The 17,288-nt window shown below is 46.7% G+C and overlaps 1 protein-coding gene across 1 annotated transcript in view; it reads left to right on the forward strand.

Annotated features, from left to right (window-relative positions):
• Nucleotides 1-1,454: 1,454 nt before the first annotated feature.
• The window catches only part of ACSS1 (acyl-CoA synthetase short chain family member 1), a 1,180,850-nt gene continuing 1,165,016 nt past the window's right edge, over nucleotides 1,455-17,288 (forward strand). Inside the window, exon 1 of the mRNA XM_086927145.1 lies at nucleotides 1,455-2,146. Coding sequence (XP_086783271.1) covers nucleotides 1,765-2,146 — 382 coding nt within the window. The 5' untranslated portion in view covers nucleotides 1,455-1,764. The remainder of the gene's footprint in view (nucleotides 2,147-17,288) is intronic.

Genomic DNA, 17,288 nt, shown 5'->3' on the forward strand with positions numbered 1-17,288 from the left:
TCTTCTAGCCTCATCACTAGGAGGTAGAATGTGTCTATAAAAGTACTCCAAAGGTAGAACAGAGATCTTGGTCCTTATTAAGTCGGCTTTGTGAAGCCAGCTACACGAGCCGCGGGGCTGCGTCACACCTTTGAGTGCGTGAGGACCCAGGTGGCTCACGGGTAATGAAGTCTAGTGGCGCTTCACAAACGCGGCTCTCTCCCCCTTCTCAGCTGACTAGGTGGTGGCTACATGGGCTGCGGGCTGGGTCACGCCTTTTAGCGCATGAGGACCCACGTGGCTGACGCGGAATGAAGTCCAGCGGCACTTCACAAACGCAGATCTCTCCCCCTTCTCAGCTGTCTCAATGGCAGCTGCACAGCCCTCATTGTACCACCCACTGAAGTAGCCTTTTAAAACTTGTCTAAGGCCTGCCACTACAGCCTGAAGTGCATTTTTAAACTGCTATTTCGGCCTGGCACAATGAACCTTTAAAGTTGGCACTTTATTTGTTTCATAAGAATATCCTATGTTAATGTTTGTATGCAGATTATTTGTTTCAAGGAATCCCACAAACTACTGTATTAGGCATGTTTTTTGGTGTTATTTATCCCTACCGACAAACCCTTAGATCAGGAGAAATGCACTTTTGTAATTCTTATGAGGCACTTAGGAGGTCTTGTGCATTGTTTTTCTATTGTTGTGTTTGTATTGATTGGCCAAATGTCGATTTTTTGTGTTTATCATATTTGAATGTCTTGTGTACAGTATTTAAATATGTCTGCATTGGAGTGTGTTTTTGTAAAGTAAAAACACTGGCTGGCATTGATTTGTGTGTGTTGTTATAGGTTATAGCCCACAGCGTATCCATGAGTTAGACTTGGCCTGCTCTGCCTCATTAGTCTGAAGGGTTAAATGCTAAAAAAGGTAGTTGCATCCCACTGAGAGGGGCTATAGCACGGATGCCAGAGGACACAAACATTAAACTCCCTCACCCCAACTCCACCAACAGAACTGATGTCCAGTAACATTCTAATTTCACTGGGATACCGAACTGGCTTTGTCACACAAGGAAAAACGTAATACATAATTGCAAACCTCAGTCCATGGCAAGTGTTTTGTAGGGTAAATGGCAAAGCTACTTTATAACATTTCTTGAACACATTACTTTCTGCCTCGGTACTGCATTTCTGCAGGGCTTCCTTTGCTCGCGTTATTCTGCACACAATGTGAAAAATAATTTTGAAATGATGAAAGGAAAGTGACGCTTGAGGTGCAAAAAATAGTCAGGGCTACTCCAAGCAGAATTGAATTGCGGAAATGAGTTCTTCAGTAGGAGATTATAGAAAACAGACTTTTTCGATGGGTGTCCACTTACGGGTTTGGGCGTCAGAATGCAAGCTCGAATCCAAGTGCAAGGTGGGAATTGCATCATGGGTGGCTATTAATAAAAAAAAAAGCAGCACAGAAACTGCAGAGTGAGAGAGGCTGAGAACCATAACAACAATCAGACCACGAGATCAAAACTCTGCAGCCTATCATTAACTTAACACATAAGGAAAGCGCGCACTTCCTGCATTCGAAGTGAGGAGGAGCTGCAGCAGCACAGGCAGGCGTGCATCGCACTCCATCGCTCTGCGCAGGCAGGTCTTGGGGAACCGACTCCGTTGCTCCGAGCTCACTTTTCTGCCTGCACCGTCTCCTGCCTTCGCCTGGTCTTCCCTCCAAACCCGTCATTGGAAAGGGGAAGGTTTGGCAACCTTAACTTACCTCATAGCAGACAACATGACAGCGAAGCTCTGTGGCGGGAAGTTTCGGCATGCGTTGCACGTGCACCTTCTGGGGCGCCAGCGCCTCGCGCTCTTGGGGAGAAGGACTGCTGCAGGAGCACGCGCTGCTTGGCTACGTCAGCCCGGACAGGCACGGTGCAGCAGTGGCCATGGCGGGACTTGGGACGTTCACTCATTCATGCCGGAGTCGGCTGCTCTGCCCCGGGTGGACACTTACAGGGAGCTGCTGGACGTCTCAGTCCGGGACCCCGTGGCCTTCTGGGATGTGCTGGCCAGGGAGAGGTTACTGTGGATGAAACCGTATGAAACCGTCCGAGACTGTGACTTTGGCAAGGGGAGAATCAGCTGGTTCCTAGGAGGCCAGCTGAACGTGTCTGGTAAGTCTGACAGCCGATATCAACACAACCTTAGTTCGACCTGTGTTCACGTAAAACCTTGGGCAAATTCAAATTATTCATGTGCACATTCATTTTACAAATGCACGAAGCGATGAGTCGTTTCTGAGTGAGTTATCCACACCTGATACGTTTTTCAGAACCTCTCTTCAAATCTTTTACAGCATGCACTGTCTTTTGAATTTTCAAGATGTAGGTTGAAAAATCCACAATAAAGTTTTTAAATTGCAAAAAGGAAATTTAATTTAATCATTTGAAAGGCTCTGCAGACGCTGAGATCAAGGTAGCAGAGAAAGAGCACGAGGAAAAGGGGCACGTTTTCATAACTCCTAGATTGTTTTATGCCGTTTAAGTTAAACTTTCTTGAAATGTCTATTACTCCGTGGCACACTCAGGCAAATTATCATTCTTTTCGCTCTGCTGTATTTGTAAATTTTTGTCCTCCACATAGATAAGCACTCAATGTCCCAGAATGCAAATAAAACACTTCAAATGAGAGTGAGGGAGCTTCTAGCGTCTAACAAGGTCCTCCAAATATCTATTTCCATATCATTCGCCCCTTTGCCAATCTAATGCAGGGCTTCCCAACCTTTTTTATGCCCTGCACCCCTAGGAAATCTTTGGTTAATGTTGGCATTCCCCTACAAAAGTCTCGCCGGATTCCTATTATGAATTCAGTACTTACTCTTTGTCGCACCCCCTAAGGCCATCTCTTACCCCCCGGGGTGCGGGAATCTAGGGTTGGAACCCCCTTTTCTAATGTAACATACACTAGAGGAAAAATAAGGTTTTTCTGCTCTGAAACGTTTGTCTGCGACTCGCTGACTGTACTTTAAATCAGCATCTATGCGGTATCTGTAGGTCCGCTTTCGCCGAAGTTTCGGAATATGCTTCTTTACACGGGACTTTATTTGCATACTGAGCAGCAGGCGAGGCAGTGGGACGGGCTCAAAACCGGCGTCCGATTGGCAGGCTGAGGCAACTTCCAAAGAAGGGCGTTGCCCCACTACGTCAGGCTCCTCTGTGACAGAAACATTATTTCACTCCAGGCTGTAACTTGGCAACCCGACTCGTCTTGCAAACTTCTGCTTCCAGCAACAGGCGTCCCTTGGGAATAGGTTTGTCCCGCAGGATTTAGGCAATGAATCAGCTGCATAAATAAAACAGCGGTGAATCGGGCGATCTGCCACGGAGAGAATCTTTAGAGCGGTGTAATCTGTGCGAAACGAAAAGCCCGTCACGTGAGCTCCGAAAGTGAGTGGTGCATTTCCGTCAATGGAACTGGTCATCTGAGGACACAGCCTTTACATAGCTCTCTTCCTCTGGCAGGAATACACAACTTGATTTATATGCTTGTATGGGCGCATTGAATCTCTGGCAGAGCTCGTTTGCGGCCTGTATTTTGCCAGTTAATGTGAAACATACATATCGTCCCAGACGCTTACGGAAAAGTGCAACCTGGGCCTACGGTAACCCCGCAAAGCTCATTCCAGTAAATCAATCAATCATTTGTAAAGCGCACTACATACCCGTGAGGGTCTCAAGGCGCTGGTGGAGGGAAGGGGGGGGGGGGGGGGGAGGCGCTACTGATCGAACAGCCATGACTTGAGTATCCTCCTGAAGGTCAGCAAGGCTTGGGTCTGTCGTAGGCTCAGTGGGAGGGTGTTCCATGTCTTGGCGGCGAGGTGGGAGAAGGATCTCCCACCGGCGGTTGTTCTTCGGAATGCGGGACGGTGGCGAGTGAGAGGTCGGCGGAGCGGAGCTGGCAGTTGGGGATGTAGAAGAGCCATCTGTTGAGGTAGACTGGGCCGGTCTTGTGGAGTGCCTTGTGTGCGTGGGTGAGGAGCTTGAAGGATATCCTCTTGTTGACAGGGAGTCAGTGTAGGTTTCTCAGGTGGGGGGGTGATGTGGCCGTGGCGTGGTACGTCGCAGATCAGTCGTGCCGAGCCTTTTTGGATGCGTTGTAGTCGTTTGATGAGCTTGGTCAGGGCTCCTGCGTAGAGGTCATTTCCGTAGTTGAGTGTGCTGCTGATGAGGGCCTGGATGACTGTCTTTCTTGTATCTGTTTGGGATCCATCTGTAGATCTTGCAGAGGGTGTTAAAGCAGGAGGAGGAGACAGCGTTGACTTGCTTGGTCATTGAGAGCATTGAGTCGAGGATGATCAGGCCCGGACTGGCCGTTGCGGGCACCGGGAAATCCCCCGGTGGGCCGCATGGTTGGGGGCCGGTTTTGGCCCCCTGGGGGCCGTTTTTGTTACAGGGCCGTTATGCTGCAAAAACGGCCCTGTAACAAAAACGGCCGAAAACCGGCCCTGGCACAGAGCGCGGCCACACCTCCCCCTCCTCCCGGAGGGGGGGAGGGGGCCGGCCGAGCACTTTGCCAGGGCCGGTTCTGGTTCCCAGTCCGGCCCTGAGGATGATTCCCAGGTTGCGTGCGTGGTTGGTGGGTGTTGGGGCTGCCCAAGTGCCGTCGACCACCAGGAGTCGTCCCAGGCTGAAGGGTTGGAGCCGAGGATGAGTGTGAGAAGTTAGCCTGGTATATGATGTCCACTAGTTCTAGTAGGCACTTTGCACCAGTCTAATCGACCCTTATTGATGGTGGTTGTAAAGTCAACCTTATAGAAAGCTATCCTAGGGGTAGCAATGGCAAGCAGTCTTAAGGGTAAGACTTCAGAGAGCGAATTAAGCTAGTTGTTTTACCAAGTATAATCCCTTGAGTACCAAATTAAATCACACCACACAAGGTATGTATCAAAGATATATATATATATATATATATATATATATATATATATATATATATATATATATGTATTTATTCTAAACTCAACCCCTCTGGACTCTTTATGAGGTCAGATGTAAAAGTACAATACAAGGAACTTAATTAGCATACGATAAGTTGCACAGTATACGTTTTGCCCTAGATGCCTCACAAACCATATGCTAAAATATTGGTATAAGAATCACATGAGAAATAGAAAGCAGGCCTAGGGCCTGTGGAATCGCTGGGCTACTCAGGACAACCAAAGGTTAGGATGTAGGAGGCCCACGGGAGATGCGTGCAGTGTCTAAACACAGCCGCGGGTTACCATTGACTTTCTATGGGAAACAAGTTACAATTTTACAATTTAAGGACACTTCTAAATGAACTACGATGGAACCCTTTAAAACTTAGACACTAGGAGGGCCAATACCCTCAAGATTACCAGAGTACTCGTGTTACCTCACCCACAGAAGTCGGGTGCATAGGTGTCTTGGTGTCAGGTTTCGTCGCCGATTTCAATGGAGATCTGCAAAGAAGTGCTGCAGGCGACCAGAAGAAAAGTGTCCGGGTGGATCAAAGATCTGAAGAACCTGAAAACAGAGGAGACAGAGTCTGGGCCACTGGCCAGTGACCAGGGCGGTGATAGAAAGATGCCACCAGCTGTTGGGTGATTTCAGGTGAAAAGGTGAAGTTTGTCTCTTCACCCACGAGGTCCAGGAGGCGTCCATGACAACCAGGAGCTGGATAGGAGCTGGATTGGAGCTGTCCCAACACATCAACACAACATGTCAAACACATCCTTCTCTTGAGTTAAGCCGGGACACTTCCCCCTCCGGCGATTTCCACTTCGCACTTATTCATCCTTCACCAGGCTCGGCCTTCAAAGGGGCCAGGGACTCGCACGTCTCCTGGCAACAGATTTAAACATCTGAAGTCATATCTTTATATAGTGCTCTGAAGCTTCTCAAATCCACGCGATCGTAGATTATCACGTCCAGATTCTTTACTTTGCATGCTGGGAGTTGCAGTTCCCATTTTATATCGGGATAAACAGGACAACAAGTGCCCAAATGCCAAGAAAAAACTGGTTAGTGTAAGTTACTCACGCATGGTCCGTGTAAACCTCAGAGCTCTGTTGTAAGAACCGATACAACGCCTCTTTATTGCTGAAGGGGAGAGCCAGTTACTGCGAGGAATCCTGTCGGAAAAACCATCACTTCTTGCGGCCCCCGCTGCGCGGGAGCCGCTCGTACAGGGAGGCTGTGGACTGTTAAGCCTCGGTAATCTTGAACCCTACGCCTATTGCGGGACTGCGAGGACCAGCATGCTGAGCGGCTGGTGATCGGCCGCAGCTGGTCCTCTTCCCGCCCTACCTTCTGTTATTTAGATCAACCCCTTCCGCGAATGCGGGACGCGCGCGGGTGGGCGCCGGGCGAAGCCCGCGCAAAGGGCGGGCCCTCTGTGGCCCTCCGAGGAGGCCGGGCTGGGCCTATACTCTGACATTTCGGCAAGGGCAGCTTGTGGTATATACCAGTAAGTTGACATTCATCACTGTAAGGTCTAAGGCATTTTATAACTACTGTCTGCCCTTGTTCATGATTGACATTACTCCTATGCTTAAGTGTGTTACACATTGCCTTTTGGAACCATGGTCTCGAGTCTTATGAAAGGATCATCAACGTTGGCAGGAGGAGTAAATAGAGGCACACTTTACAATTATCTTATTAGGGGCTTTGTGGAGAAGGATAGGGAAAGCATACTTGCTGAGCGACGGGCTGGGCAACGCCGCTCAATTGAGTTCATGGAAAATAATCGCTCGTCCTTGGGCCCATTACAGCAAGTTACCTCTCCACACACAAGCCCACACACAAGTCTTCACATTGAAAATGAGGACATTGACTTATCTATTAATGACAGCATCCCAATACTCCTCCGAGACACAACCCCCCCACCCGATGTGACTAACGAACTGCACATAAATGTTTCAGACTCCCTTAGTAATACGATCCCAGAGGTTGAAGTACTAGTTGAGGCACCCTCTCCTGTTGTAGAGGTCATCCAAAAAAATCAAAGCCACCTAGAGGACAAGGCTCACCTCCAAGAAAAAGGAGAAAGAGTGGAAGTGGATTACAGAGAAATAAGACTAATCACACTGACTCTGGTAAATCCCCTAAAGCCCCCCCATCTAATGCAGTTACAACACCAGGCTTAGCTACCTTACCACATTGTCCGTTACAAGAAACATTGAGTACTGAATTAATAGGAAGTATGGAACAACTATTTAGATCCTTTACATTACCATTAATAGAGGGACTAAAAAGAATAGAGCATTGGCTGGGGATTCTTGAGCAGGCAATTACTACAAATACAGGGCTAATCAAGGACCTAGCGAAGCCTGTACTGGCGCCCCCAGCCATTGTACCACCTGTAAATCTTATCGGCCATAAGGACACAAATACGAATAAGCTTACAAACCCAAAATCCCTGAGGCCTGCATCTCCCAAATCAACACAACAATTGGTACAAAATATTGATAGAGAAGCACAGGTACGAGAGAAATTACTTCCCCCAGGAAATGCACGAAATAATAAGGGCAGTAAAAGTCCTGTTAGGGTAATGAAGCCGAAGGGACATCAGGACAGAGAGTCAATTGATAGCACCCATAAAATAAATCCATCCTCTAAATCAAAATCCAAAATTGCAAATTCGGATAGAGTCAGCCCTCTCGAGAAAAATGGCAACAAAACCCATCACCACTTAGATTTACCCCCAGATTCAGCCCCTTTTGTAATTGTCCTCACGGGTGTCCCTAAACTCATGGAAGGTAAGAGGGAAGGCAACCTAGACTTAAAGAATAAGGTAATCTATTGGCTTAGAAACAACAGGCCACTGCCCCCTCACCTAGACGGAGAGATAGTGAACGTGAGAAGGTTGTCCTGGGTGGGACAAAGACCTAAAGATCTACCTGGGGATGTAGTTGTCATTAACTTCAGAGACCACAGGGTGGTTACCCATATTACTGATTGGTATGAGGCCCGGGATAAAACGGCATCTCAACGAGGGATCTGAGTTATTTCTACCCTCAGCCACTGGTTTCTTCTTGGCGCAGTGGAGACGCATTTAATAATTCCTTACACCGTGCCCGCGTCCCTCCTTTATTTAATACAAACCCAATTATAAGGAGACCTACGTGGCACAATCCTAGTCCCGCTAACAGGCTACCCAGGTTTTGGGGGGGATACACAGATCCTGTTCCTCTCCCTCCATATGCACCATTCTGGCAAATTCCTTTAAATAATAGATATAACGCCTTGTCGGGCCTTGAAGATTTGGATTGACAGGCAAAACCCTCTGTTTGCAAGGGTACATTTACTCCAATAAAGATGCTAACTATAGACCACCATGATACCTCACAGGTAGAGATGCTGATTAACATTATTAGCTCTATGGATCAATCTAACCTAAATCCACACGTACTGGTTACGTCTAATGATAGCCCGGTTGCGGACCCCCCAGAAGAACTAGGCTCCTGTAACCGGAACACTTACCCTAGTGAAATATCCCCAATGTTACCTGTTACGCAGGTCATCCCTAATCGCACTCTTCCAATAACCACAAACATAAACATCAGTGATGAGCCCCTCCCAAAGAACACTACTGAGATATTCCATACCCTGCTTTCTTGGAACGTAGCGGGGTTAGCCAATAAGGTTTCCCTGCAAACTTGGCTAGACGTTGTCAAGAAACATAGTATAATATGTTTACAAGAAACATGGTTGATGGAGGAACAGCACATTAATGGATATCAAACATTTCATTCACCTGCCCTCCCTAGTACCCAGGGTCGAAACAAAGGAGGCCTTTGGATATACGTAGCAACGACAGGGGATGTCAAAGTACGAAAGTTTCTTTCCACTTTGCATTACCAAATTTTGGTGTTTAGATGGGGCCTTACAAACAATATTATTTTAGTTAACTTTTATAACAACGTATCCACTAATATGATAGAGCCCACCCTTTGTACTCTCATGACTAGGCTAAACTCGCTTGAAGAAGAAATATCAGGTGAAAAGGTGATAATTTGGGTTGGTGACTTCAATTGTACCATCTGCCCCCACCATGCTACAGGTTTGTGCGGCCTGGAAGAATACGGGGAAGATAGTCCCACACATTTTACCCACACAAAGATAGGTAACCTCTTTAACAATATCGCCTTTCACTTTGATTTGTCTTTTGCAAATGAGTTATGCTCACCGCCAGTCCCTTTTCAACCAACCTTTAACGGTCGTGGTAGTAACTCTATCATAGATTTTATCCTGATGACCTCCACGCCCGCAAGGTTTGCAAACAACTGGGAAATAGGAAAAGTTTTACTTAGTGACCATTATCCTTTAACACTTTCTGTAAAACTTAGGGGGGCACTAAGTAGAGAATTAGGCACTTGTTCCTATAATCCAAAGATTAATTTGACGGCAAGAAATGATTATGTCATCAAATGGGAAAGGGTTGAACACTCCGGGTTTCTGAAAAATTTAATATCATCTTCTTTTGGTGACTTTTTGCGGTGCTTGGGAGATAACGAGGACCCTGATGTTGTGCTGACCGCATTCTCGAAAATCCAAGTAGTGATAAAGAACCTTCTATTTAGAGCACCTAAACGCGGTAATAACAAATCGAAAGGATGGTTCGATAGCAACTGCACAAAAGCCTTAAAAAATCTTAAGAAGGCCCTGCAAGTTACACCTAAAAACCCAGACGCAATCCGCCAAGCTAGAAGGTCATATAAATTGTCCATTAAGAGGAGAAAATCTGCTTTGAAAAAAGAGGCCTGGGCGTCCTTGATTGAGGCTTCTCGCCTAAGAGACATACCGCTTTCTGGAAAGCGGTCAACTCCCCATTTCTGCGAAACTCGGGCGAAAATAGCATAGATGTTGCAATAACAGGTGATACATGGATCACTCATTTTAGACAACTATATAATAAACTGATAGTTGGGGCAAACTTATCTACATCCAGTATGCCCACTGTCACCTCAAGTGATTCTAGTTATTGTAATCCATTTCCCATGGATATAACGTTCAGTTGTCATGAGGTACTCGTGGCCATTAAAGAAAGTGCATCAGGCAAGGCACCAGGTCCTGATTGCATCCCGATCGATGTTTATAAGGCTGAGTTGGATCTGATGGCCCCTTTGCTTACAAACGTTTTAAATAAGGCCAACCAGCGTGGGTTCATTTCTACTTGGCCCGATGCCATCGTGGTCCCAATCTTCAAGAAAGGCAATAGAAATGACCCCACCTGTTACAGGCCAATCTCTCTTCTGGATGCCTTTATGAAAGTGGCCAGCAGAATAATTCTGAACCGAATTCAATCCTGGGAGGAGGATCGCCATGTTATTTCCAAGTTGCAATACGGGTTTAGAACAGGGAAAGGGACGATTGAACAATGTTTAAACCTTTCTCTACTCATCTCCAAATATACCCAGGCCAAATGCGAAAAACTTTATATCACTTTTGTTGATCTAAGTTCCGCATTTGACTGCGTCGACCACAAGCTCCTCTGGCTAACACTTCGTGATATCTGCATTGATGATCAAATCATCACCTTTATAAAAGAACTATATAAGGATGCAGGTGCTAGAGTGAGGTTCGGTCAACAAGGAGAATGCTCAGATAAATTTTCCATACTGAGAGGGGTTAGACAAGGTTGTATATTAGCACCGCTGTTATTTGCCTTATATATCAATTCTATTGGGCAACATCTAACAGACTCATTATATGACTACCCTTCTATAAACGGGTCCCCGGTGCCCATCCTACTATACGCCGACGATGCAGCATTAATGTCACGAACGAGGCTCGGATTACAGCGGGCAGTGAAAAATGTACGGGCTTCATGAGGGACAGAGGCCTAAGGGTGAACATTTCTAAAGCTTACACCATGCCCTGTGCATCAAAGTTAAGGAGGGTCTCCTGTCCCATATTCTTAGAAGACTAAAGAATTGAAACAGCTGACAGGTTTTGTTATCTGGGAGTAATGTTCGATAGGCGGGGTGGCTTTCAGGCCGCAATAGCAGCTAGGAAATTGACTTTTACCCGGACCATAGGTGCCCTAAGAAATTTTTCTGTAAAAATTGGCGGTAAACCCGTCAAAGAATTAATACACATATACAAGGCAAAGTGTGTATCCACGGCCATGTATGGTGCAGGGTTATGGGGAATCGAGAGTGCCCAGACCTTACAATGTTGTGAAAACCAGTTTATTCGTTTACCTACTGGGTGTATCAAAAACGACCTCAACTTACATGACACATATTGAAGCGGGAGTCACCTATATTAGCGATATCATCAGGATGTCCCCTATCTTGTTATGGCATAAGGTTTGGGTTACGGAAGAAACCACGCTGAATAGAGACCTAATCAGCGACTGTCTGGCATTGGACGGGGTAGCTAACATCAGATGGTTATCTTATGTGAGAAACTTGTTCATTGAATTAGGTCATCCATAGTTCTTTGACAAGCCTACCACCTTAGAAGGGGTTACTAGATCTTCACTGAAAAAGATGGTGGCCACTCACCTTGATACCATCAGATGGAATCATGAAAAATCTAAAAACACAGTGCTCAGATTTCAGGAAATTACACCTTGTGAGGGATTACAACCGTATCTTGTCCTGGTCCAGAGCCCTTACTCCCGCATGTTGTTGACACGCTTTAGATTGGGTACCTTTTTCCGTATGGTAACTCTACCAACTAGTAACGATTGGTCTGCTGCCAAATTAATTTGCCCCTGTGACAACAGTTTATCCCAATTGAACATTCACTCCGCGTTATTTTGTAAATTTTACATGAATCCCAGAAAGAAGTTTTTGTTACCAATTCTTAAATCCTGGGGGATTCGTACATGTAGATCAGCATTCATGAAACTTCTACAACTAGGACATGAACATGTTATTTATGCTGTCTCATGTTTTTTAAAAGCTGTCATAAAAGTTAGAAGTTCCCTGTAATTGGCTCTGTTTGATAGCACATTATTAATGTAATTTTCCTGTTCTTTAATAAATTTTTAGTTGACTGAAGATGGATTTTTTTAGATATCAATCAAGCCTATTCTGTATAGCATGGATTGTAATCTGTCTATTTTTAAAATTTGTAAAAATGTGATTTTATGCTTTTATGATTTTAAATCAAAAATCGAATAAAGCTTGTTTTGATTTGATTTGATTTGATTTGAGCTGTCCCACGAAGTATCTAGTTGACTGCGGTATCAGTATCCGGATTGGACCCAACAAGCCTTGGCAAATGCAACCAACGCATGATGTCAAGATTGGCTTCGGTGCAGACCAGCAAGGTCTGTGGAACTTCTCCTTTGCAGGGAAGTTGGAGCAAGCTTTGAGCAACCAGACAAGCAAGTTGAAACAAAGGTTGGTCTTCTTGGGGGCTTACTAGCTAATGGACTAGGAACCACGAAGAGGCATCAAGCTGAAATGCACAAAGCGGGTCCACGGGACACTCGTGGAGGGTGGGCCTCTGAGCTTCGGTGCAAAAGGTGCTCGAGGATGGGGCTTCAAGCACCCTAATACACAACTTCGGGATACCACGGGAAGTTGGTGCAGGTAGCAAAATGCAGGATGTCTAGGAGTTCCGGTGCCACGTCTCTTGTGTTTGCCACAGGTCTAAGCTTTGCTGTGAGCGAAGGTCGGGATCAGAGATGTCTGGAAGTCTATGTCCTGTGTCTCCGATTCTTCAGGATCCAGTGGGAGCCTTGAAAATGCAGACTTGCGAGGATGCTGTTGGCGCCTGTTTGAACAGGGTGGTCACTCCTTGACCACAAGGGAGATTTCTTCCATCTTTCAGTCCAAATGGAATGTCGAAGGTCCAGGATATATGTTGCAGAGTTTCATCCAGGGTAACCTAAAGTCCTAGGGACTGGGGTTCTATACTTACAGCAAGTTTAGGGGTTGGACTAACTCTAAGGTCCGTCCTATGGGTGGACCCGGGGTGGGGGTGGTTACACCCCTTCCCCATTGTCCAGTTTTGCACCAGAGCTGGGGCTGAGTGCCCCAGCAACCGGTTTAAACTGGGAAATGCATGGAGCACCTAGTGTGCCCCAGGCAGTGTCTGGAAAGCATTCACTGAATGCTGCCCTCCCAGCCCCAATACACAAAGAGCCTGTCTGGGGAGGTACCAGCACCTCCCTGGACAGGAAACCTATTGTCCAGGCCTCCCCTGTCAGAGTTTTGTTCAGCAGCAGGAGGGCAGACTCGTGTCTGTGGCAGCAGCATCCATTTTGTGATGCTGAGACTCTGTTTAACTTTAACCGGGTAAACCAGTAACTGCATGTCTTTTCCCCCTAGAAGGGTGGAATGCTACCCCCACCACCAGAGCTGGTGTGGGGGGGTAGTATTCCAAAGTTTTTGACACATTGCACAACATGTTTTTCTAAAGCCAAACCAAAGTTAGCATTAACCGCAAGGATTATAATGCACTTAAGAGTATATGGTATGGCTATATCATAGAGCAGCTATAAGGATATGGTTCTGAAAGCTGCAGAGGGGCTCAGCTCCTGCTAGGGCACCCTCTCACATAAAACCAAGCACTCTACCTCCAGGATTGTCGAGGTCTGCCTTAGGAGTGACTTATAGGTGTATATGTGTCTATATAGGTATATAGATATAGGTATACTATATCTAAGTAAGGGGTGATTACACCACCTTACCCAGGCTGTGTGAACAGACCTGTGGTGTCAGTTTGGAAGGAAAACCAGGGGTGGCATAATACATGCTGCAGCCCCTGGTAGGCCTAATGCACCTATGCCCTGGGTACCTATGGTAAACTATACCGGGGCTCACAAGGGTGACCCAGTAACCAATCTGGTATGTACCTAAAGTACATGGTATCAATTTAGAAAGAGAACAGCTGGGCTGTGGGCCTGATTAGCAGGACCACAGCCACACTAAAGTAAAAAAAAACAGAGAATCACAGCAACAAGTGGGGGTAACCAAAGGAAGCAGACCCTACTCTCCTACACAACCCCCCCCCCAAACACAGGGACATTAAACTAACCTTGACTAGTTGAGTCTTCATGTTCTAAATGGAAATATCTGGAGAGTCCATCTGCATTTGCATGGTTACTCCCAGATCTGTGTTCCACTGTATAGTCCATCCCCTGTAGGGAAATGGACCACCTGAGCAGTTTGGGATTTTCACCCTTCATCTGTTTTAGTCACAAGAGGGGCTTATGGTCTGTCTGAACTCTGAAGTGACTACCAAACTAGTATGGCCTCAGCTTCTTCAGGGACCAAACCACAGCAACAGCCTCCCTCTCAATAGCTATCCAAAGTTTCTCTCTAGGGGTCAGCCTTCTGCTAATAAAAGCTACTGGCTGGTCTTGACCTTCTTCATTCAATTGTGATAGTACAGCCCCTACCCCCAACTCGGAAGCATCTGTTGGAACAATGAATTTTTTGGAGTAGTTTGGACTTTGCAGAATGGGAGCAGTGCCCATGGCCTGCTTCAGGTCATCAAATGCCTTTTGACAGCTGACTGTCCACCAAACTTTCTTAGGCATTCTTTTAGAAGTTGTCATTCAGGGGTGTCACAATGGAACCATACCCCTTGACATATCTCCTATAGTACCCATCAGGCCCAAGAAAGCTCTGACCTGAGTCTGGGTGGTTGGAGCAACCCAGTCCATTATGGTCTGGATTTTGCTCTGTAGTGGTTGAACCTGGCCTCCACCTACAAGATGGCCCAGGTATACAACCTGACTCAGCCCTATCTGGCACTTAGCAGGCTTGATAGTTAGGCCTGCCTTTTTGCAGGGCCTTCAAAACATTTTTCAGGTGGATCAGGTGATCTTCCCAGGTGGCACTAAAGACAGCAATATCATCAAGATAAGCTGCACAGTAGTCATCCAGGCCTGAGAAGACTTTGTTTGCCAACCTTTGAAATGTGGCAGGTACATATTTCAGACCAAAGGGCATAACCACAAATTGATAATGCCCACTAGGGGTTGAAAATGCTGTCTTTGGCTTGGTCTCATCAGCTAACCTGATTTGCCAGTATCCAGCTGTAAGATCAAATGTGCTCAGATATTGGCAGAGGCCAACCTATCTATGAGCTCATATGTTCTAGGTATTGGATGGGCATCTGTCTTAGTGGCAGCATTGAGACCCCTGCAGTCTACACAAACCTCATCTCTCTCTTACCACCCTGGGTGTGAGGGTCTGGTACCAGGACTACTGGACTAGCCCAAGGGCTATCTGAAGGTTCAATTACTCCCAATTCCAACATTTTCTGGACTTCTGTCCTGATACAGTCCTTGACATGATCAGGTTGCCTGTAAATCTTATTTTTAAGAGGCAGACTGTCCCCAGTGTCCACTTCATGAGTGCACCAGGTAGTCTGACTTGGAGTCAGTGAAAACATATGTCTGTATGCCTGCAGAATTTGTCTGCAGTAACTCTGCTGCTGGTCAGTGAGGCTGCCTGCCAAGGCCACACCATCAACTGAACCATCATCAGGGTTCTGAGAGAGCAGGTAAGGAAGAGGGTCACTCTCTTCCTCCTGTCCTTCATCAGTAGCCATGAGCAAGCCCATGTCTGCCCTCTCAACTTATGGTTTCAGTCTGTTGACATGAAGCACCCGGTGGGGGTTCCTGGGAGTTCCAAGATCAACCAAATAGGTTACCTCTCCTTTCTGTTCAACAATAGTGTGGGGTCCACTCCACTTGTCTTGGAGAGCTGCTGGGACCACTGGCTCCAACACCCACACTTTCTGTCCTGGCTGGAAAACAGTCAGTACAGCCTTTTGGTCATGCCAGGCCTTTTGCAATTCCTGACTTGCCTCAAGGTTTTTAGATGCCTTTTTCATATACTCAGCCATCCGGGAACGGAGACCAAGTACATAGTCCACAATGTCTTGCTTGGGAAGTTTGAGAGGTAACTCCCATCCTTCCTTCACCAGACAAAGGGGTCCTCTTACAGGATGCCCAAACAAAAGTTCAAAAGGGTTGTAGCCAACCCCATTCTGTGGGACCTCTCTGTAAGCAAACAAAAGGCAGGGTAGCAGGATATCCCATCTCTGCCTGAGCTTTCTGGGACCCTTAATCATACCCTTTAAGGTCTTGTTGAACCTCTCAGCTAGAACATTGCACTGTGGGAGATAGGGTGTGGTGAACTTATAGTTCACTCTTCACTCCTTCCACATTGCAGTTAGTTAACTATACATGAAGTTTGCACCTCTGTCTGATACAACCTCCTTAGGGAAACCCACTCTTGAGAAAACTCCCAAAAGGGCTCTTGCCACAACAGGTGCTGTAGTGGTCTTAAGTGGTATAGCTTCTGGGTATCTGGTGGCACGATCCACTACCACCAGAATAAACCTGTGCCCAGAGGCTGTTTGGGAATTCATTGGTCCAACAATGTCTATCCCAAATCTTTTAAAGGGAACCCCCACCACAGGTAGTGGTATAAGGGGGGCCTTTGTAGTGCTCCCTGCTTTGCCACTGGCTTGGCAGGTCACACAGGAGCGACACAACTCCTTGGTGTCTTCTGACATGTGGAGCCAGTGAAAAATGTGGAACAAGCCTGTCCCAAGTTTTGTTCTGGCCAAGATGTCCTGCTAAGGGAATATCATGGGCTAGTGTCAAAAAGAAGCCCCTGAATGCCAAAGGTATGACCAACCTCCTGGAAGCACCAGGCTTGGGGTCTCTACCCTCTGAATACAGGAGCCCTTCATACCAGTAAGCCTTATGGGTTCAACTAGCATTCCCTGCAGCCTCAGCAGCAGCTTGCTGTCTGAGGGGTTCAGGAGAAGGGCAGTCCAACTGCGCCTGCCTCAGATCTGCCCTGGAAGGCCCCCCTGTCCCAAGAAACTCAACCTGATCAGGTTCAAGCTCTTCTAGGACAGTTCCCTCTTGGGGCTCACAATCGGCTTCCTTGGAAGGCTGATCCTCATTCTGAGGCAGGGGTGAAGGCGCAGCCTTAACCCTACTGCTCTTTTCCCTGGTCGGCAACTGGTCCATTATTCCAGAATACAGTGCCTTTTCAGTGTTGCAATTTTTGACCTGTGACCTAGTCACAGCAAGAAGATGTGCTGATATGCCCAACATTTCTGCATGTGTCTTAAACTCCACTTCAGACCAGGCTGAAGTCTCTAGGTCATTGCCAAGCAAATACTCTACAGGGAGGTCTGAACTAAAAACAACCTTCTTAAGGCCCCGAGGAGAAATTAACAACTGCCATACTGTGTGTGGTAGTGACATTGCTAGCATTGTTCACTAGGTAAGTTTCACCTAGTATGATCTGTCCAGGGTCCACAAAGTCAGGTATCACCATGGTGACACTAGCCCCTGTGT

This window comes from Lissotriton vulgaris, chromosome 6 (genome assembly GCF_964263255.1).
Source record: "Lissotriton vulgaris chromosome 6, aLisVul1.2, whole genome shotgun sequence".
Taxonomy (NCBI): Eukaryota; Metazoa; Chordata; class Amphibia; order Caudata; family Salamandridae; genus Lissotriton; species Lissotriton vulgaris.